The sequence below is a fragment of the Rana temporaria genome, chromosome 4 (genome assembly GCF_905171775.1).
Source record: "Rana temporaria chromosome 4, aRanTem1.1, whole genome shotgun sequence".
In the NCBI taxonomy this organism is placed as follows: domain Eukaryota; kingdom Metazoa; phylum Chordata; class Amphibia; order Anura; family Ranidae; genus Rana; species Rana temporaria.
In genome coordinates this window covers 370,453,534-370,477,091 of record NC_053492.1, presented here as the reverse complement: position 1 = coordinate 370,477,091, position 23,558 = coordinate 370,453,534, and the positions used below count along the sequence as shown (strand labels likewise).

The following is a 23,558-nucleotide window of genomic DNA, read 5'->3' as shown; positions in this document are numbered from 1 at the left end:
TGGGATGACAGCACAATTACTATAATCACTTATTTGCATATTTCACAGTAAAATATATCTCTGGTTAAGTATCCAGTTGTTGTGGCGTACTGTTTTTCTCACTCCAAATGCAGTCAGTGGATCCTGGGGTTATAATACAGGTATTTTGTATTGTCTTACATTGTATTGTATTGCATTGCATCACAGCTGTGCCAAGGGGATTGAGCCAAGTTAGTGGGGTTTATTAGTAGAGTGCAGGCCCAAATTAAACCAGCAGCTCCTTCGGGGGTCAGTGCTACACGTGGGGGCTCGTCCGGGATTCCTGTCACTCTACAAGCAAGCCCGCCCCTTCACGCTATCATGGACCCCATCAAAGTAGTCCAATGGTGCGAAGCAGAAGGGACACGCTCAGAAGCGAGCGTGGTCATTGAACTTCCAGGGAGCGACTGGGGAAAGAAACAAATTAAAGAGGTGGTGCAAGCATTGTCCCCGGACAGAAAGGCTTACGTGGTCGCAGTGAAACCCGATCCTGGGACCGACTGCACCTATGCACTGATAGAGTGGGAACGGGATGTCCCTGAAAACTTCCACGGTGCCAGTATAAAATTGTCCGAAAAGACAGAGTTCCACCTGACACACCCCAGCAAACATGAAGGGCGCTCTCCCAGTCAAAAGCAGTTAGAACCTTTAGACAGGAAAGCAGAGGCTGCTGTTAAATCACTGGCAGAACGACAGCTGGCTGATCTGAAGCGACAGTACTGTAACATACAGGAGAGGTTTCAGGAGACCTCCAGTATGATAGCTGAACGCATTAATGGGTTACGTGTCGTTTTGGAGGACCAGAAAGATGGCCAGATAACGCCCAACACTGGGAAGGTACTGAAGAAACGCACCCAGGGCCGCTTGCAGGAAGTAACCATCCGGAAGGATTTCCACATTGACGGCCAGAGAAAGAGGGCAGAAGGACAAACTGTCCTACACCAGCCTCCTACACCAAATAGAGTTGGGGCTACAGAAAGGATATCTGGAATCGGAAATTAGAGAGGCTGTAATCCATGCCATCAGCCCAGGTTCAAGTGTTTGGGGCATGTTGGAGAGGAAGAGTGGATTGACCTTGAACCAGCTAAAGAGGATACTGAAAAGCTATTATGAGGAGGAAGATGCCACTGAGCTGTTTCATCGACTGATAAATATGACACAGGATAATAGAGAGACTCCTCAGAACTTCCTATTTCGGGCCATTGAGCTCAAGGACCGCCTGCTGTTCACATCAAGGGAAGAAGTAATGGAGAGCATTTTGGAGCCGAGCTAGTTAAGAGGAAATTTAGGAGATCTGTGACTACGGGATTGAGGAGTGACTATATCAAGCTACAACTGAAGTAATATTTGCAAGATCCCTCAACTCCGGATGAGGTCCTCATTGAGAAAGTGAATGAAGCGGATAAAATGGAGATGGAGAGGGACCAAAAACAGGGGAAACTTCAACCTCCTAGCACCACAAGTGCTAAAATACAGCAGATAGGTGTCCCCTCAGACACTCAGGAACTTAATGCATTGGCAACAAGCGTTGAACAGGGATCATGGCTTTCACCTATTCACCACCTACCCGTAGGTCAGACTGAACTGGAGAAGCTGTTCCAAACCCAGAAAGAAATACTGGAGATGATGACCATGTTGATGATTCGTCTGGTGAAACCCCAGACAGAAGAAGTCCTGCCACTCAAGGCTCCAGAGACTCCTACCATTAATCATCCTATGAAACAAACACAGAGAGTCTGCTTCAAATGTGGAGGAGTAGGACATCTCAGGCGAGTGTGCCCAAGCCCAGTAACTGAAACAAAATCCAAACAACTGGGGGAAAAACTTCAGAGGACCCCAGTGAAGGAGTCAACTGGGCGCCCGGTTGCAATAGCGAACTCCACACCGACTCATATACCCCTGACCACTGAGGTCACCAACAAGCCAGGAGGGAAAAGAGAGAGACCCCCAAAACCAAAGGCGAAGGTACAAGCCACCAGGCAGGTCAAAGGTACTGCAATCAGTGGATTTCCCCCCAAGCTAGTGGGACCCTCCCCAATTGTTCCCATCCAAGTAGAGGAGATTTATACGAAAGCCCTGCTGGACACTGGAGCCTTGCTCTACAGGGATTTCTATGACAGACATCTCAAGCACCTGCCGTTACAGAAATTGGAGGAACTAGAGATATGGGGATTAGGCACCCAGAACTTCCCATATGATGGTTACCTGCCGGTCAGACTCACCTTCGACTCACCTTCGACCCAAGTACAGCAGGAGAGGCTGAGACTTTCGACACCTTTGCCATAGTGTGCCCTCGTCCCCCAGGGGCTGACAAAAATTCCCTCATCATTGGGACGAACACTGACTTGGTGAGGAGGCTACTTGCACCGCTTGTGCTGCAGAAGGGGACCCTCCCCACTAAAATACATCCAATGTTGGCCCAGACATACCGAGACCTTAGACAGGAGGAAGAGGCTCCTGAAGAGGGAGTGGGAAAAATCTGGCTCCTGGATAGGGAAAAGAGGTTAGTCCAGCCAGGTGAAGTAGTCTGCCTGAGAGCCTCCGTCAAGTTAAGCTGGAAAAAAACAGGTCCTTTCATTGTCCTTGAAAATACAAGCCAGGAAGAAAAAAAGGGGTTAGAACTTATCCCTGAAGTATTGCCCACCAGGGCATTGAAGAGGACTCACGGCAAAGTTCCAGTCAGTGTCCGCAACACAGCAGCTGTGCCAGTTAGGGTGCCAGCCAGACTACTGTTAGGACAGGTCAGCCCAGCAACTCCAGTCGCAGCATGTGGTTCGACGGAAGGACCAGCAGCAGAAATCCCTGTAGAAGAATTCTGCCCAAAGAATACGCCTCTTACTCCTGCATGGAGAGAAAGAGCTAAAGCCCAACTTCTGAGATGGGGGGCAGCTTTCTCAAAAAGTGAATTTGATGTGGGTTTGGCAAAGAGTGCCACCCACCGAATTCGACTGGAGGAAGACAAGCCGTTTCGTGAAAGGGTTAGGCGAATCCCATTGGGAGATCTGGAAGATTTGAGGGAACAACTGGCTGAACTCAAGAGGACTGGCATTATCCGGGAGTCCAGGAGTCCTTATGCCTCCCCAATAGTGGTGGTCAGGAAGAAGAACGGGTCCCTACGCCTATGTATCGATTACAGGACCCTGAACCGTAGGACCATTCCTGACCAGTACACCACACCTCGGATAGAGGATGCTCTGCAGAGCCTGTCGGGAGCAAAGTGGTTCAGTGTGCTGGACTTAAAGAGTGGGTATTATCAGATCCCCATGTGCCCTGAAGACAAAGAGAAGACCGCTTTTATCACCCCAGTCGGATTCTTTGAGTTCAACCGAATGCCGCAAGGCCTGTCTGGGGCCCCAGCAACGTTCCAGAGGTTGATGGAAAAAACAGTGGGTGACATGAACCTACTTGAAGTACTAGTTTACCTGGATGACGTCATAGTATTTGGAAGAACGTTGGAAGAGCACGAAGAACGCCTGGAGAAGGTCCTGAAGAGACTTCATGATGAAGGTCTGAAGCTCTCTATGTAAAAATGCCAGTTCTACCAGCCCTCAGTGAATTACCTGGGACACATTGTGTCTGAAGAGGGAGTGGCAACCGATCCCAAGAAGTTAGAAGCTGTCACTTCTTGGCCAAGGCCCACCAACGTGACTGAACTCAGGTCATTCTTAGGCTTCTGTTCGTACTACAGAAGGTTCGTGGAGGGGTTCGCTAAAATAGCCCACCCACTCACTGAGCTCCTGAAGAAACAGGAAGAAGTTAGTGTAAGCCCAGATCAGTCAAGGAAGCCAAAAGAAGGGCCCAGAAGAAAGAAAGAGTCCATCCAGGACCAGTGGACTCCAGGATGTGAGGAAGCCTTCAGACAATTGAAGTGGAGCCTTACCACTGCTCCGGTTTTGGCCTATGCAGACCCTGCCAAACCATACGAGTTGCATGTGGATGCCAGCCATGACGGACTGGGAGGAGTGCTCTATCAAGAGCATGAAGGGCATCTGCAGCCGATCGCCTATGTGAGCAGAAGTTTGATTCCTGCCGAAAGAAACTATCCGACTCACAAGCTTGAATTTCTGGCTCTGAAGTGGGCAGTGGTAGACAAGTTGAAGGATTACCTTTATGGGGCTGAATTCGTGGTAAAGACGGACAACAACCCCCTCACATACCTGCTCACCACTGCAAAGCTGGACACCACCGGTCACAGGTGGCTAGCTGCTCTCTCGGCATTTACCTTCAGCCTGAAGTACAGACCAGGGGTTGGTAATCGAGATGCGGATGCTCTATCAAGAAGGCCTCATGACCCCCGAAATCCATCAGAAGACTGGACTCAACTTACTCCAGAGGGGGTAAGAGCCCTTTGTGAAGGGACAAGTCTACATGGTAGAGGTGGGGCCAGAGCTGAAGTAGTGGGAGTATCCTCAGCGGGAGTACCCAGGTGCTATTGCAACGTCTCCCAGGTTGTACAAGAGGGTCTCCCCAAGCTATCCAGAAAGGATCTCAGGAGAGATCAGGAGGAAGATCCACTGTGTGGGCTGGTGCTGAAGGCATTGGAACATCAACAGTCTGATGTGCTGCAGAAGAGCCCCAAGAAGGAAGCCCGGCTGATACTGAAAGAATGGGATCGGTTGCAGTTGCAACATGGGGTGGTCTACCGAAGGGGCCCCTCTGATGATCCAGAAGCAAAGTGGCAGCTGCTCCTGCCGGAAAAGCACAGAGAGAGGGTACTGATTGCTTTACACGATCATCATGGTCATTTGGGAGCCGAGAGGACTTTCCAACTAGTAAGGGACAGGTTCTACTGGCCTCACATGAGGAAAGAAGTGGAGAGTTACTGTCATTCCTGCCTCAGGTGTATACAACGAAAGACATTGCCCCAGAGGGCTGCCCCAATGGGCCATTTGGAGAGCCAGGGACCAATGGACCTGGTCTGCATAGACTTTCTTTGTTTGGAATCCGATCTGAGTGGGCAGGGGGACATCTTGGTGGTAACAGATCACTTTACCCGTTATGCCCAAGCATTTCCTACTAGAGACCAGCAAGCGACCACAGTAGCAAAGACTCTCGTGGAAAAGTTCTTCGTCCATTATGGCTTACCTCAACGGATACATTCGGACCAAGGAAGGGACTTTGAGAGCAAATTAATAAAAAGACTGTTGGATCTACTAGGCATACAAAAGTCCAGGACTACTCCTTATCACCCACAAGGGGACCCTCAACCGGAAAGGTTCAACAGGACTCTCCTGAATATGTTGGGGACGTTGACTGCGGAACAGAAACCCCATTGGAGTAAACACATTACTGCACTGGTTCATGCCTACAACAGTACCAAAAGTGACGCCACTGGGTATTCACCTTACAGATTGATGTTCGGCCGTGAAGCCCGATTACCAGTCGACCTGGCTTTTGGTTCCTCCTTGGATCACACATCAGAGACCTCCCATAGAGGTTATGTGGATAGGCTGCGGAGGAGCCTGAAGATAGCTTACGAGCAGGCTCAAGCCACCTCGAACTCCAGAGTCAACAGGAACAAGAGAAACTTTGACCTGAAAGTAAGAGTTCAGGATCTTCAACCAGGTGACCGGGTTTTGCTGAGGAATCTAGGCATCCCAGGCAAGCATAAGTTGGCTGATCGTTGGAGATCACAGCCTTATGTTGTGTGTAGGAAGCTTCCAGGTCTCCCAGTGTATGAAATCAAGCCAGAAGGAAACACTGGGCCAATAAAAACCTGGCATCGGAATCACCTTTTACCTCTCACTGAGGCAGTCAGGATAAGCACAGAGGAGGAATTCCCATCCACATCCACCGATGTGTGTAGGCCAATAACCATATCTCAGCCTGCACCCTCTACAGATGAAGATGAGGAAGTGGAGATGAGTTGGCTGTGGCCTCCGGAAACTTCAGAAACAGATGCTGATATCTCTTCAGAAGTAGAGGAGGATAATAACGGAACTCTCAGGGCAGAGGCCCCAGAATTTGTGCCGGCAACTCATCTTGCAGAAGAGCCCAGTACTCTTATTTACTCTCCATTTTTAGTCACTGAGAGGAGGGATGACGACATTTGTCAAAAAGGAATGGATACCCCGAAAGTGCAAAGAGCAAAGAGAGACATTCGCCCACCACGCAGACTGACTTATGATACATTGGGCGAATGCTCTGAAGCATCTCAGTTTGTCAGCAAAAGAAACCTTGAACTGTCTGGTCCCTCTACTTTTGATTCAGTAAGGGACAACCCCACCTCACCCCTTGGCACATCTGTACCAGACACAGTAGTATCAGCTGTGAGTGCACAGGATAGCTCCCCATCATATGACAATTGGTGGGAAGCTCCTCTGTCTGTATTGTATAACCGTATAGAGGCTAAAATGCAGAATAGAGTTAGCAATTTGAACCTCTTTGGAGGACCAAAGAGATAAAGTAGGGGGAGTGTGTAGCGCTGACATTCTTGTATATTGATGTGTGTTTGCATACTTTAATACAACGTCTATGGACATTGCTATGTTTAAGTATTTGGAGCCATCTAGTGACCAAATACTGGTAATGCAGAGAGATGTTTTGTTTAGTATTTTGGTTGCCTTGGAGACGAGGAGAGACCCAAATACTGGTAATGCAGAGATATGTTTTGGTTGAGGATTTTGGTTGCCTTGGAGACGAGGGGAGACAGGAGTGTAAACAAAAAGGCTTCTGGAGGCGGATGCCGAGCTGCTGGGGAGCGAAAGGCTGAGCTCGGAGAGCTAGAGGACAGTGGCCGGATTGCAGAGACCGAGAGACACTCATCCGAGCATCAGAGAACCGGATCCATCCAGCGGAGCTGAACAGAGCTGACGGAGAAGCAAGTTGCAGTCACAGGACCCTGAACAAAAGTTACTACCCGGAGCTCCGATCCAGTGGGTGAGCGGGTCACGACCCACAGTTTGCTAAGTTTACACACAGTTAGACTCATATACAGGCCTCACTGGGATTTATAGTTCCACAGAGGAGCAGAGGAACTGAAACTGAGAAGGCTTGAGGCCTATCTAATTTGACATTTCAAGCGATTTTAAAATAGTTGTTGCAGTTACACCAGGAGCATTTTCACTTCAATTTGACTCGTCAAAACTGTGGATTACAAATATCTTTAGCTAGCGAAGAAAAGAAGATCCAAGACCAAGTACTTTAAGTGAGATCTCACGCATAGCTAATAAAGTAGGGGGAGCTCCCAGGTATAAAATGTTTATGTATACTGTTTTCAAATAGCTTATGTTTAAATCAATTGTGCTGTCGTCTTACGTTGGGATGACAGCACAATTACTATAATCACTTATTTGCATATTTCACAGTAAAATATATCTCTGGTTAAGTATCCAGTTGTTGTGGCGTACTGTTTTTCTCACTCCAAATGCAGTCAGTGGATCCTGGGGTTATAATACAGGTATTTTGTATTGTCTTACATTGTATTGTATTGCATTGCATCACAGCTGTGCCAAGGGGATTGAGCCAAGTTAGTGGGGTTTATTAGTAGAGTGCAGGCCCAAATTAAACCAGCAGCTCCTTCGGGGGTCAGTGCTACATTATTATAGCAAAAAGTTAAAAATATTTAGTTTTTTTCAAAATTGGCGGTCTTTTTTTGTTTATAGCGCAAAAAATAAAAACCCGCAGAGGTGATCAAATGCCACCAAAAGAAAGCTCTATTTGTGGGGAAAAAGGGACGTCAATTTTGTTTGGAATCCACGTCGCACGACCGCGCAATTGTCATTCAAAGCTTGACGATGCTGAAAGCTGAAAATTGGCCTGGGCAGGAAGGGGGTGAAAATGCCTGGTATTGAAGTGGTTAAAGTGACACTGAACCAACCTCAAAGTGGGCTAGTAAGATTGTAGAGGTTAAAGGGCAAGTTTCAACATTATGAAAATGTCAACACTTTCCCTGTCAATTTGACCAGAACAGCAGGGTAGTAGAAGCTCCTGCAGATATGTATGCCTCCAGCATTTTTCTTTTTAATGCCTGGGTCTCTTTAAATCGCTATATTTAAAATTGTTGAATTACTGATATGTGACCAATCAGGTAGGTTACTAACTTTGCCATGTTTTCTAAAATGCACATGTAAAATCAGGCAGACCATGTTAGGTACAGGATTTTGTGGCTTATGATTCCATCCTATGTTGTCTTTTTTTTCCAATACAGATTTCAGATGCTTTGATAAAACGAGTACAAGGCTCTCAAGAACAGTGGGTAAAAGGTGCTCTGGAACCCAAAGTCTCTCCTGAATTTGACCTCACATTGGACAACGAGCCTTTGTTGCAGGCCATTCACCAGCTGGATTTCATTCAGATGAAATGTAAGGGTGAGCTCACGGTTCTTATCCGCTTTGTGTTTGAGTGCTGTCTATGAGAAAGGTGCAAATGTAAAAAAAAAAAATCATGGCAAGAGACTGATTGTTATCATTTAATGAACACAGGTGCATGACTGAATAGATGTTAAGGTGGATAGAAAATATCTAATGACTGACAAATGCAGACTCTGAGAACTTTAGTGACATTTTGCTATATATAAATACAGTGTGAACCATTTTCTCTGCTAACTTGCTAACTTCAAATAACAGTCTGTCTTTAGAAGCCTGCCAAGAAGTTTTCTTTTTCTTACAAGTAAAATATTTTCTTTATTCATCTGGAAAGCAGATATGGTTGTGTTCAATTAAAGTTTAGGGCTAAACATTAAAATGTTATTGTTTATATTTTTTAGCTGAGTATATATATATATATATATATATATATAAAACTATATTACCAAAAGTATTGGAACTCCTGCCTTTACACGAACATGAACTTTAATGGCATCCCAGTCTTAGTGCATAGAGTTCAATATTGAGGTGGCCCACCCTTTGCAGCTATAACAGCTTCAACTCTTCTGGGAAGGCCGTCCACAAGGTTTAGGAGTGTGTCTATGGGAATTCCAGAAGCGCATTTGTGAGGTCAGGCACTGAGGTGGACAAGAAGGCCTGGCTCGCAGTCTCCGCTCTAATTCATCCCAAAGGTGTTCTGTCGGGGAGATGTCAAGATTCTGTGCAGGCCAGTCAAGTTAATCCACCCCAAACTCGCTCATCCATGTCTTTATGGACCCTGCTTTGTGCACTGGTGTGCAGCCTTTTTGGAACAGGAAGGGGCCAAAACCCCCAAACTGTTCCCACAAAGTTGGGAGTAGGGATGAGCTCCAGCGTGTTCACACACTCCACGTGCAGAGCCCGCCAGGAAGTCGGCACGGCGCTGCGCTAATCACAGGTAGGGAGACATTGTCCCGATGTGCTGCTGCAGAGATCGGGACAATGTCTCACTGCCTGTGATTAGCGCAGCACAGTGTCGACTTCCTGGCGGGCTCTGCACGTGGAGAGTGCGAACACACCGGAGCTTATCCCTAGTTGGGAGCATGAAATTGTCCAAAATGTCTTGGTATGCTGACGCCTTAAATTTTCTCTTCACTCGAACTAATGGGCCAAGCCCAAACCCCAAAAAACAACCCCACACCATAATCCCCCCTCCACCAAATGATTTGAACCAGTGCTGAAAGCAAGGTCCATAGAGACATGGATGAGCGAGTTTTAGGTGGAGGAACTTGACTGGCCTGCACAGAGTTCTAACCTCAGCCTGATAGAACACCTTTGGGATGGATTAGAGTGGAGACTGCGAGCAAAGCCTTCTCATCCACATCAGTGCCTGACCACATAAATGCGCTTCTGGAATTCCCATAGACACACTCCTAAACATTGTAGACAGCCTTCCCAGAAGAGTGGAAGCTGTTATAGCTGCAAAGGGGGGGCAACTCAATATTGAACCCAATCGGGACTAAGACTGGGATGCCATTAATGTTTATGTGCGTGTAAAGGCAGGTGTCTCAATACTTTGGTAATATAGTGCGTATATCAGCCATATATAACCTGTCATTGATCTCTATACTCTCTCTGAAGGTATGCTGTGGTATCTGGCACCAAGCCTTTAGTAGCAGGTTTTAAGCCCTGTAAGTTGCTGCGCGGGGACTTATTTTCCCAGCACATCCCACAGATCCTCGATTAGCTTGAGAGCTGCATAATTTGGAGGCCAAGTGAAAAACCTCAACTTGTTGTTGTGTTCCTCAAATTATTTTTGAATTCTTCAGACCAGGTCAACTTCTTCCATTGCTCCATGGTTCAGTTCTGGTGCTTATGTGCCCATTGTAGGCAATTTTGGCTATGAACACGGGTCATCATGGGCACACTACCCTTAGCAGTCTGTCGATAGCTCAGCAACAGCCCATCACAGGCTAGGAATTCTCAGTCTCTTGTTATAGTAGCACATGTGGAGTAAACTGTATCTCACACCACCTTCTGCTTCCCTGTGGCTGCTACAGCTTGCAGTATCTCCCCTTCTCTGTCCCTGCACCGTGCTGATCTACCCACTGTCTCTCCTTGCTCCTACTGCCTCTCTAGGTAGGGCTAGGGTGACCACATTTCCAAACTGCCATTCAGGGACACCCCCCCCCCCCAAAAAAAATATGTTTTTTTACCAGTTTTGGGGGCAGGGGCGTATCATGAAATCAGCGGGCCCGTGACAGGGGACTGGGTGACAGGGGACTGGGTGACAGAGGGCTGGGTGACAGAGGGACAGAGGACTGGGTGACAGAGGACTGGGTGACAGGGGACAGGGTGACAGGGGACAGGGTACTGGGTGACAGGGTACTGGGTGACAGGGGAATGGGTGACAGGGGACAGGGTGACAGAGGGCTGGGTGACAGGGGAGTGGGTGACAGAGGGCTGGGTGACAGGGGGCTGGGTGACAGGGGGATGGGTGACAGGGGGATGGGTGACAGGGGGATGGGTGACAGAGGGCTGGGTGACAGAGGGCTGGGTGACAGGGGACTGGGTGACAGGGGACTGGGTGACAGAGGGCTGGGTGACAGGGTGACAGGGGGCTGGGTGACGGAGGGCTGGGTGACAGAGTGACTGGGTGACAGAGTGACTGGGTGACAGAGGAGCTGGGTGACAGAGGAGCTGGGTGACGGAGAGCTGGGTGACGGAGAGCTGGGTGACGGAGAGACTGGGTGACAGAGTGACTGGGTGACAGAGGAGCTGGGTGACAGAGGAGCTGGGTGACAGAGGAGCTGGGTGACGGAGAGCTGGGTGACAGAGGGACTGGGTGACAGAGTGACTGGGTGACAGAGGAGCTGGGTGACAGAGGAGCTGGGTGACGGAGAGCTGGGTGACAGAGGGACTGGGTGACAGAGTGACTGGGTGACAGAGGAGCTGGGTGACGGAGGAGCTGGGTGACGGAGGAGCTGGGTGACGGAGAGCTGGGTGACAGAGGGACTGGGTGACAGAGTGACTGGGTGACAGAGGAGCTGGGTGACAGAGGAGCTGGGTGACGGAGAGCTGGGTGACGGAGAGCTGGGTGACAGAGGGACTGGGTGACAGAGTGACTGGGTGACAGAGTGACTGGGTGACGGAGAGCTGGGTGACGGAGAGCTGGGTGACGGAGAGCTGGGTGACAGAGGGACAGGGTGACAGAGTGACTGGGTGACAGAGTGACTGGGTGACAGAGGAGCTGGGTGACAGAGGAGCTGGGTGACGGAGAGCTGGGTGACAGAGGAGCTGGGTGACAGAGGAGCTGGGTGACGGAGAGCTGGGTGACGGAGAGCTGGGTGACAGAGGGACTGGGTGACAGAGGGACTGGGTGACAGAGGGACTGGGTGACAGAGTGACTGGGTGACAGAGTGACTGGGTGACGGAGAGCTGGGTGACGGAGAGCTGGGTGACAGAGGAGCTGGGTGACAGAGGAGCTGGGTGACGGAGAGCTGGGTGACGGAGAGCTGGGTGACAGAGGGACTGGGTGACAGAGGGACTGGGTGACAGAGGGACTGGGTGACAGAGGGACTGGGTGACAGAGTGACTGGGTGACGGAGAGCTGGGTGACGGAGAGCTGGGTGACAGAGGGACAGGGTGACAGAGTGACTGGGTGACAGAGGAGCTGGGTGACAGAGTGACTGGGTGACAGTGACTGGGTGACAGAGTGACTGGGTGACAGAGGACTGGGTGACAGAGAGCTGGGTGACAGAGGAGCTGGGTGACAGAGGAGCTGGGTGACGGAGAGCTGGGTGACAGAGGGACTGGGTGACAGAGGGACTGGGTGACAGAGGGACTGGGTGACAGAGGGACTGGGTGACAGAGGGACTGGGTGACAGAGTGACTGGGTGACAGAGTGACTGGGTGACGGAGAGCTGGGTGACGGAGAGCTGGGTGACGGAGAGCTGGGTGACAGAGGGACAGGGTGACAGAGTGACTGGGTGACAGTGACTGGGTGACAGAGTGACTGGGTGACAGAGGACTGGGTAGAGAGAGATTATACAGTCCAGATTACAATTTGCAGGGGCAGCAAAGGTGACAGAGAAAGGGGGGTGCACCATGCAACCCCCCCTCCCCCCTCTCTCACTGTCACCTCTGCTGCCCCTGCAAATTGTAATCTGGACTGTATAATATCTCCCCCCATTGCATGGTCAACCCCCCCCCCCTCCCCTGCACCTACCTTTTCTGCCCCTGCTCCAAGGATGGCCGGCGCCGCGGCGCAGCGGAAGTCGGGACTCGCGGGAGGTCGGGACTCAGGACGGGCGGCGGATCGAGTCCAGCTGAGCAACCGAGGCCTGGAGGGGAGGAGGAGGAGGTCTTGGTCTGTGCCGCTAACGGTGAGTGACTCACTTGCCTGTTATGCTGCTGCTCTCTCTGCAGCAAGAACCGCGGCTGACCGCTGGAGGAGGAGGAGATGGGGGTGGAGTCGGAGCCGCAGAGAGAGCGGGACACTGCGGTGACGTCACTGGTTGCTACAAGCCAAGCGGGGCTTCCCTAGCAACCAGTGATTTAGAATCATTTAATTACAGCTGCAGCAGCGGCAGTGAGTGTGGCAGGCAGTTGATTCCGGGACTCTCCATTGTCCCGGTTTGAAGGCTCCCGGGACACGGGACAAAAGTGTATATTACGGGACGATCCCGGGCAAACCGGGACACGTGGTCACCCTAGGTAGGGCCCCTCCAACTGCCTGTGGTGGGATCCTTCCAGGCCATCCTACTGAGCTCCAGTCTGGAGTAAAACCCCTCCCCAGCAGGGGTCCCTTAAGGACCACTGACAGACTCCCCTTAGCACTGCTTCTCTATCTTCCACCCAACTCTCTGACTGGCATGGCTTATTCCTATTTTAGGGATCCTTAGTCCCCTGCCAGGACCACTTCCTGGGGATTGGCTAAGGGCCCCTAAATATTCAAGGCAACCCCTCCTAGATTCCGCCTACTCTCTTCTAGAATGTTCTCCAACACTCTAGCCTCCCTGGTGGTATGATTCTTTCAGAAAAAACATGCTGAAAGCGGTACCATTATTTGCAAGGAAATTTGGCGTTTTATATTGTAGGCCTGTAATTTTTAGAAATAACTCTGACCAAACAAGATTCTAATAGGCATCCCGGGTATGACATTTTTTTAAAAACAAAATTATAAATTATAATATAATAAATAACTATAAATAATTATAACAAATAATAATATAATTATAATAAAAATTATTCAATAATGTAATCAAATCAAAATCACTGAAATTTGCTCAGTTGCAGAATTGTCGTTGTCATTATTATTATTTGTTTATGACAAATTTCCCCACAAATCGCTATCGCACAATTCTGCAAGTGATTATAATTTATTATCGCTGTTTTCTAGCTGATCTAAAACTATTTTTGACATAAAGGGACACTTTTGGTTGCTATGGACAATCTACAGTTTGCAGGGAGAAAAAAAGGTTTTTATTATATAAAATGACATGCAGGACACTGGGCAGACCACTAGGGACAAGGGGTGTGTGTTTTTTTTACATACAGTACTGTAATCTATAAGATTACAGTATACTGTATGTAAAGTGTTTGTTTACCTTTTTAAATTTGGTGCCGTTCTCCGTCCCCGTGCGTCGTAACGTCGCAGGGAATGGAGATCGGCGGCACAGGAGGACGCTGTGTGAATCGAGCGAGGTCCCGCTCGCTCACACAGCGCGGTGGGATCCAGGGACAAGGTAAGTAAAACTCCCTGTACATCCAGCGAGGCAAGCCCGAGTCTGACTCGGGGTTACCGATCCTAGCCCAAAAATCTCACCCCGAGTCAGACTCGGGAACACCGCCCAGGAGGCTAGAAACAGGGGTGGCACCAAAGAGATGCCAGGATGAGTGATCCAGTCCGGAACTCTAATAACCCTGACCCAGATTCCATGCCTCAGGGTTATCCCTGGGCCAGATACATTTGCATGTACTACTGCTATTAGCACACTAGAGGGTGCAACATGTGTATGACCAGATTTAAAAAGAATAAATGACGTCTTAAACCCCAATTAAGTTTTCAGTTTAAGTTAGTTTAACACATACCAGGTGTATCAAGAAATAGGGTGTGCAAAGTCTTGCAGTGTGTTGTTGTTTTTTACATATGCAGCAACAGCCTGGATAGAAAAACGTGTGTCCTGCCAGCATATTGCAAAGTGGGGACCCTTGTTCTCTGTGTGATAACAACAATCTCTGAAATGCCTCTTGATGAGCCAGATCCCAAGCTTTCTGCTTAGCAGGAACATGAGCTTTGCTAATTACAGAGCTTTAGGTCTGACTCAGTGAGGGGAAGGAGGGTGTCAGACTTGCAATGCTTCCCCACAGACAACAAGGATCCCACTCTGCAGCTGCTAGCATTTCACAGTCTTTTTTATAAATAGGCTGTAGCAGCTTCAAAATGAAAACAACTGAGAGAAGAGATGCAGCCGTGCACAGTGCTGGATTGATTGAAGAACAGATAAGTATTTAGGGAGGTGGGGGAGCATACCAAGTTTTTTTACCCTAATACAGGGAATGCATTAAGGTAAAAAAAATGTTTTAGCTTTCGAACTTCTTTAAGTAGAAAACTCAAACAGGTAATGGGACCCGGCAGGGGTGTCCGCTTTCGCCTCTCTTATTCGTCCTCTCATTGGAGCCTTTACTGGAAACAATACGGACGAATCAGGAAATAGAAGGGATAAAACTGGAGAGAAGGGAGCATAAGATATCCGCATTTGCGGATGACATGATGCTATTCGTATCGAACCCCAGGGAGACACTGCCTAAAATAATGAGGGAATATGAACAGTATGGCGAGATTTCTAATCTCAAAATTAATAAAGATAAAACGGAGATACTAAGTATATCATTAAGCCCACAGGATCCTAGGGAACTTGAGGGGCTTTACCCATTTAAATGGAAGCAGAGGAGGATGAAATATCTAGGGGTATACTTGTCCAGCATGGAAAGATATTTCTATGAGGACAATTATATACTATTATTGAATAAAGTAAGATCAGATCTAAAAGGATATAATATAGACAGAGTATCATGGTGGGGAAGGGTGAGTACTATAAAAATGATGATTTTGCCGAAAGTTCTTTTTATTTTTCAAACACTTCCGATAAAAATTCCAGAAATATATTTTAAAATCTTGGAAAAGATAATAGGAGGTTTTATATGGAGGGGAAAAAAGCCGCGTATAGCAGTGGAGACTCTGATTAGACCTAAAGAGGAAGGAGGAATTCAGATGCCGGATTTCAGAAGGTACTATGAGGCAGCGGTACTGAGGAGGATTACAGATTGGGTGCAGGGGGAGGGTGGAAGCAAAAAAAAGTGGGTAGAAGTTGAAGAAAGTTTAAGTAAAAAAGAGTTGGGGAATATAATATGGGTACCAAGGCAATATAGAGGACTACCCCTGGATACGCCTGTAATAACAAAAGAAACTTTTAGAATATGGGATAAGGTCTGTAAGAAAAATAAATTGCCCTATAATAGCCCGCTGCTGCCACTTACAGGTACGCATTACTTCCCGCCTGGTAAGGAGGGGGGATTATACCGGAGGTGGGCAACCTCAGACACTTTAAGGTTGAAGGATATATTAAAAGGAAATGAAGTGTGTTCGGTGGGTGAACTCCAAGAGAAATATGGACAGTACCCAGGAGATAGGTGGAGACACAGACAAGTACAACATTTTGTTGGCACTCTGTCAAAGCCCTTGCGAGCTATGAATGAACTAAATCAATGGGAAAAACTTATGACCCAAGGAGAATCTGGGAAAGGGGGAATATCAAGTTTCTACAAAATGTTGACAACCAAGATAGAGCTAGGGAAATTGAAAATAATAGAAAGTTGGGAAAAGGAACTCAATCAAACCATATCCAATAAGATGAAGAGACAGGTACTAGAATATGTCCAGGCTACAACGATGGACACAAAAGTAAAAGAAACCAATTATAAGCTACTTACTAAATGGTACTACGTACCAATTAAATTGCATAGAATGAATAGTGAGGCCTCCCCCTTATGCTGGAGAGAGTGCGGGATGGAGGGAACACATGCCCATATATGGTGGCAATGCCCCCTCATACAGGTATATTGGCGGGAGATACTAGGACTGATAAAAAAAATCAGTGGATATGAGATAAGATATGATCCATGGGAATGTTTGTTCCACACTACGAGTATGTCCAGGAAAAAGTATAGAGGTTCCTTGGTCCCGTTTCTATTGAACGGAGCCAAGGCACTAATACCTAGGAATTGGAGGGAAAAAAGAGTACCCACGATAGGGGAATGGCTCCAAGAAATTGATAAAATGAAAGTGATGGAGGAGCTGTGGTCCTTTCGGGTAGAGTCTGGGCCAAGATATGAGATGATTTGGAGGAGATGGAGGGATTTCAGGGCTGTGGGGCGGGGGGGGGAGATGAGGGAGGAGGGGGTGAGGGGGAATAGGGGAGACCGTTGGTAGGATTCCTCCTGGAGTCCCCCCCCCCCTCTCTCCTGTTTTTCCTTTTTTTTTTTTCCCCTTCCTATTGGTAGTGGGGGTTTATATCTCAAATGTGGGTAATGTGCACAATAGGGGGAAATTATAGCCCCTGTAATAGAATGTCTTGTTTGCTTCTACTTTTGTTCTCTTTTTCTCACAATATAGGGGTATGTATTTTATTCTCCTTCTGACTATGGTGTCTCTGGGTTGTGTTTTTTTTTTTTTTCTTCTCTCTCTTTTTATCTATTTTTTTTTTATTATTATACATTTAAGTAAATACACAACAAGGGGAATTAATCCCCACACTTTTTCACTATTATTCTAGATGGACTCGGTGTTTTTTTCCTCACAATTCCATCTTGTTTTAGTACACTTATGTAAATACACAATAAGGGGAATTAACCCCTATATTTTTCACTATATCTTAGTAGGTTTTTTTTTTTCCCTCCCCTTTACAATATAGAAGAAATTGTTCTAAAAAAAAAAAAAAAAAAAAAAGTAGAAAACTCAAAATGTTTTGCTAAAATTAGATTAGAACAATTTTTAAGGCATGTTGTATGAGCCTAGATGGATTGAAATGTAGCCGCTTTCGCAGGAACAGGCTGAATTTAGATCAATTTATGGCTATTTCCATTTGAGAGGATTCGATTTAGTGAGCTCGAACGGGACTGTTGGAAAATTTGTGTTCGATCAGCGCATGCAACCAATCAGCTCTGATCTAGTTCTTAAAATACAATTGAGCAACAAGGAGGTATCCTTTATCCACCTCGAATGTATGGATGGAGAAATATGTAAAAAAAAAAATATTATTTTTTGATCAACCAGCTGGTAGCTAGGCTTGAAAGCGGCTGGCGAGGCCGAGCACACAGACAGTGCATCTGGGGAACAAGCCTGCATAAATTGCCCCCGTAGGAAGCAGGTTTCTATGGTGGCACTCATCGCAGAGGAAGAGCCAGGAGCGCTGGCGAGGGACCCCAGAAAAAGAGGATCAGTGCTCCAGGGGGGTAAGTAAAACATGTTTGTTATTTTACAGGGAAAAAACCCCCAAAGCTTTAATGTTACTTTAAGGCTGTTTATGTCATATCTAATATGGTTGGGGAAGCCCTATGTACACTAACATTTAAAAGTATTGAATCAGTAAGAAATTACTTTCTTTTAAAACATTTTTCTTTTTACGATAGCACCATTAATTTGTTTTAAAAATATACACAAGCCATAACCAATGCAAATGTTTGAAATTAAAAAGAAAATTGCCTTTCCTACAGGTCTTTTAAAAGTTATTTTTTAGGGCAAAATGGCCAAAACAAAATATTGTTAAGAGCATTTTTGGCCTTGAATGCAGCAGTTTGCTGAATGTTCGATATATGAATGGCTGCTGGTGCTGTCAGTTGTTGCTTTGTATATGGTTGTTCGCATATTTTTCAGTATTTCATGGTCTTCTAATAGTCACAAGTGTGAATGGGACTTTATGTTACATTTTCAGCTTTATTCATTTTAGTTTAACTGTATGTTATAACAAATATGTTTTATTTAAGCATAGTTTGAACACTGACTCTGTAATATGAAAATATTTTAATAGTATATAGACAAATTAAAGTAATCGGAGGCTGGATAGCTTTCTTCAAAAACCTAAAAGGGTCACTAAAGGAATATTTTTTTTAGCTAAATAGCTTCCTTTACCTTACTGCAGTCCTGGTTTCATGTCCTCATTGTTCGTTTTTGCTCTGATGTTGCTGTAATCCTTCTCTGTTCTGAACACTTCCTGGTTGTCTGTTTCCTGATGAAAAAAGTCATGGGAGCTTTCTCTCTGTGGTCACTAATCAATGAGGTGTGATTACTCTGTGTCTAAAACCCCTTAGCACCAATCAGTTTCATTTTACAAACCATCACTGCCCTGTATTGGCTCTGAGTCTCTGTACATCACAGAACCAGGAAACAGCATGCAAAAACGAAACTGAAACTGTAGGTACATTATATGATTGATTTTTTATCTATTTTTAATCATTTGTTAAAAGGAATCAGTTAACTATTATGTCTCTATAACCTGTAAACAGTCATTTCAGCAAAAAAAAATGTTTCCTTTACAACTCCTTTAATATATTCACGTGGCTTATAATTTGTTCTCATTGTCTAAGCATCATTAAAATCACTGTAATTACTTTACATCTGGACAAACTGTACCTTTAATGTCTTAAAGTAAAAAGGTGCATAGTGTCAGCCATCTTAGTCTTGAGACTTCATGATCATTTCTTTGGTAGTGTGTTTCTATATTTTAGCACAAGAATTCACCTGTATAAAACAGCTGGGGACGCAAGGGCAGAGTTACACTAATCTGTACTCAGTTCCCATTACAGTGCCCCCAGTACCATTACTGCAACTGGAGAAATGCTGCACTAGAAATAACAGTGTCACTCTAGCATGGAGAATGCCACCCTTTGCCCACAACCCTGTAGATGGATATATTCTTGAACTGGATGATGGAGATGGAGGCCTATTTAGGGTAAGCAAGGACATATTTTTCAGTCATTTGAAAAAAATGCAGAATGTTATAGTAAAAACCGCTAAGTTATATAATGTCAACTGCCAAGCTGTAAAACTGTTTCTTCTTCTGGCTAAGCTAAGTGATAATAACAGACATGCAGTATAATATGGTGTTGTGGTTTGGCCTGTGTTGATGGGCTTTTTCCTTGTGTTGATGGCATCAAGTGTCTGGCTGCTGCAAGTAGGTTTTTTCTTCCCATAGACTTGTATAGAAATACACACCTGATTGAAGTGAACAAAAGTCCCTTGACACAGGCCTTTACTCTCCTCCAGCAGAGCAGCCTGTTACATAGTTACATATGTAGCGCTACCCCCGAAGGAGCCGCTGGTAATTGATTGGGCCTGTACTCTGCTTTAACACCCCCAATAATTTGGTCTCACTCCCCTTGACACAGCTGTGGTGCAGTGCTGGTGTAAAGCTCAATAATAAAAAGACAGGCAAATAGACACAGATTATATTCACTTTACCTGTGTTGTCACCCGGGCATACACTGTTACACCTGCTTGGAGAATTAACAAGCCTCACAACAGATTGTGTTAAAACAAAAGGTAACTTTACTAGAACAGGTTTTAATGTTAGCATGGAATCACAATTGGTAGACAACAATGAGACAAGAGGTTGTATATGGCAATCGCCTGAGAGCCACCTGTATTGCTTCAGCAGGAGTGTCTCCAAGTGGGACTGATGCTCAGGCAACAACCTCAGCACTGGGCACCTTCATACTTCCAGCACACCATGTAGACACTATGAAACCCACTATGCGGCACACAGTATTCGGCAAGAATGATATATCACAGTATAATTAACTCAATATTCCCCCTACAGTCTCTAGTGAGTGATAACAGCACCGCAAGGCCTTGCGGTAAGAATACAGTATAGTCTCTGGTCTTCTATTCTTCTGCTCGCTATTGTGAAACAAAGATTGTAATCCAAAGGGTTCTCTGATCAATAAAGCAATGTAGAATAACATAGAACTGTAGCTTAAATTGTGGAAAGTATCTGTGCACTCCTTCCTAGAAATGCACCTCCAGCGGCAGTCACCAAACAATCAAATCAGGCTTGAGGCCTATGCACATGTGACTCTATTTAACTGAACTGTTCCATGGAACTACCGGTCCCAGCAACACTATGCAGTCAGTCTAGGTGTGTGAAAAACAGTACAAAGTTCTGGACATGAGCCCTCTCACCACACGAGGTCCAGACAGATGGATGCCTCCGCTCCACAGGATCTCAGTCTGTTTTCTGCAACCACACTGTCACGCTGCTCTGTTTCACAGACGACCAGGAGTCCTCCGTTACCTCCTTCAAGGGTCTCTGGTTCGATCACACTGTCACGTTGTTCTGTTTCACAGACAACCGGGAGTCCTCAGTTACCTCCTCCAAGGGTCTCTAGTTCGACCACACTGCTGCTTCAGCACGCTGTGGTGTAAGGCAAAAATAAAAGGCTGCTGTTCTGCTCAGCACAATGTTGTATGGAACACATACAGAGCTCTGCTGGCAGGCCATGCGTCCCAGGAACAAGAGACCTAAGATGGCCACCACAAGACCTTTTATATCCTACCCAGCATGCACTTCAGCCCCAAGTGTTCATGGGTAAGTGATTTGCATTATATTTCACTGTGCTCTTGAAAAACAAAATGAATGAAGTCCATTTCACATTTTAACCACTAGATGGTGCCAAATACCAATTTATAGAATTTATAGCATTAGTCATGAAATAACATTGCACAATATTAAAAGGCAAAAATGCCTGCGCTACACATAGTTACATAGTTAGTCAGGTTCAAAAAAGACACAAGTTCATCCAGTTCAACCACAAAAAAAATAAACAAACAAAATAAAAAACACAGTACAATCCCATACACCCAACTCCATACCCACAGTTGATCCAGAGGAAGGCAAAAAAAAACAGCAGAGCATGATTCAATTTTCTACAGCAGGGGAAAAAAAGTGTCAGTAATGTTGTACAACAAACCCATAAGGGAAGTGCATCCACAACAGAGATGTGTATATACAGAATATACAGACCTTCAAAGTACCAACAATTTCACACAAATAGATCCAACACGAAAGGTGCATCCACAAAACAAATATAAGGCCCCATGAACACGGGCGTAAAAAAACACACACACACACACACACACTCATTTCAAAGCATTTTTTGTTAATGGATCTGAATGCAAAGTGTATCATTTTTAATGGGGCCATACACACAGGTATGTAAACAAGCACTGCGTTGCACATCCATAACCAAAATTAAAAAAAATCTGTTTCTGAGGAAATTATTTTTATGCTCTTAAATATGTGCATGTATGCGCATATACATTGATGCAAAAAGTGCATTCTGGTATTAAAAAAAGTCAGGAGAATATAGAACTAGAATTTTACATATTTAAAAATGTTATCTAAAGGCAAGAATTTACTGATTTACACTTCTCTTTATGGTGTGCGTTGATATTGTGGGTATGACAGATTGCAGGCCATGTGCACAGGTTCTGATTCTTGTACTTCTGAACTTTTTTTGCTAGCCGCTACTTCAAGGCATATTTGGGACTTATTAAGGTTCAATACATTTTCTTTTAATGGTAGTTTTGATTGGGAAGTATACCTATGTATGTTTCTAGCAAATCATTTCTATTGCAGTGCAATCTTCTGTACACTCTTTTACTATGGTTTGTGTTGCTGAGGATTGTTCTTCATGGCCTATTTGTACCCATTCCTATTATCTTGTCATGTTGTTCTATTTTGACGCATACCATTAAAAAAAGGATTTTTACCAAAAAAATATTAACACATATGATGTGTGCAAAAGTTTATGCATGTTTATAAGGTAACACATTAAGATAAGTGTACATTATTTTCAGGGTTGCTATACCTGCTGTAATTCCTGAGTGAGAAATAGCATGCCCACTATATTTAGTGAGCTGTCTCGATTTATCTTTTAATGGAACTTCTGTATGTACTTCAGAGGGGAAATACTACTGTAAAATCCATTTAGGATTAGAGTAATACTATCACTGTGAGTCTCTCTGAAGTACCAGCCAAAGAATAATTACTAATCCAGATAGTGACATGTGTCAGAGATTTATATTGTTACACTGGATTTGGAGATATTTCAAACTATTTGGAATAAGACTTTAGTATCACAAAGCTTTCAGACAATTAAGGAATTAGTAATGTGAAATATAGTTTAACAAATGAAAGGAATTCTTTAGTGGCTGCCCCAGAAAGTTGAGCTGAAGTTTTAAGGAAAGACAAGGGAAAATTCTAACTTGATTGATACTTTATGAATTCGAAGTATGTCTCTGTGTATGTCATCTTTGTAGTATTTATTCATATAAAAGTCAAGAAATACAGACTAAAGTGAACCTGTAGCTTGAAAACCAAATGAAAGAGGTCTGTATAAATTGCCACCTGGATTAGATTTTATACATTAAATCAACCTCCTCCTTAAGATCCTTTCCCTTGATATTGTATGGCATATTTCCCATTGGTACAGTACAACTTTTCTAAGAATAAAATAAAACTAGTATGTTTGAACCAGAGAGTTTTATATTTTATATGACCCAAAATAAATGACTAAATAATGAGGTTACGGAAAAAGGGCTAAAGCTGTTAATACACATACACTCATCTGCCGAAGGATTAGTCATTCTGTCTAGTGGCATTTTTTATTCTTACACCTGCCAGACAAAACAGCTAGGGGGTGATGCCACTTTCTCTGTTAGAATTAAAGTCTATGTCCAGAATACAATGTTTTCTGGAGGATTAAAGAAATAAAAAAAAGCCGCTCTAGCTGCAATACCCTTAAATTCAGAGCTTCCCCAACAGTGCCTATTTTCTTGCACAAGATGCTCTCAGTCAATGAGACTGAAGACACATCGCTGGTGTGTGTCTTCATGGAAGTGTCACCACGGTGCCCTGTATTCACAGTGTACTGATGCAGGGAGCAGCGATGATATCATCATAAATGCTGACAGGATGATGAAATGCTAGCTGTATATAAATTTACATTTATTTTTAAACAAATACACAACTGCATTAAAGTTTAAGGAAGTAGACTTAAAAGCCGCAATAACAAACTACATTAGCAAAGGCTGAACCTTTAAAATGCTAGTGTTTGGCTATTAAATCCAATCCCATAAGGTTATGCAAATATATAAACTAAACCTTGAATAAAAAAAATCTGGTTAATATAGCG

At 45.2% G+C, this 23,558-nt stretch overlaps 1 protein-coding gene across 2 annotated transcripts in view; it reads left to right on the top strand.

Annotated features, from left to right (window-relative positions):
- The window catches only part of TRIM67 (tripartite motif containing 67), a 117,914-nt gene that overhangs the window by 69,089 nt on the left and 25,267 nt on the right, over window positions 1–23,558 (top strand). Inside the window, exons 5-6 of one of the 2 annotated variants that reach the window (XM_040350944.1) lie at window positions 8,168–8,321; window positions 19,170–19,315. In XM_040350944.1, the coding sequence (XP_040206878.1) occupies window positions 8,168–8,321; window positions 19,170–19,315 (300 nt within the window). Of the gene's footprint in view, window positions 1–8,167; window positions 8,322–19,157; window positions 19,316–23,558 lie in introns of both variants that reach the window. The other variant, XM_040350943.1, reaches the window with a different exon arrangement.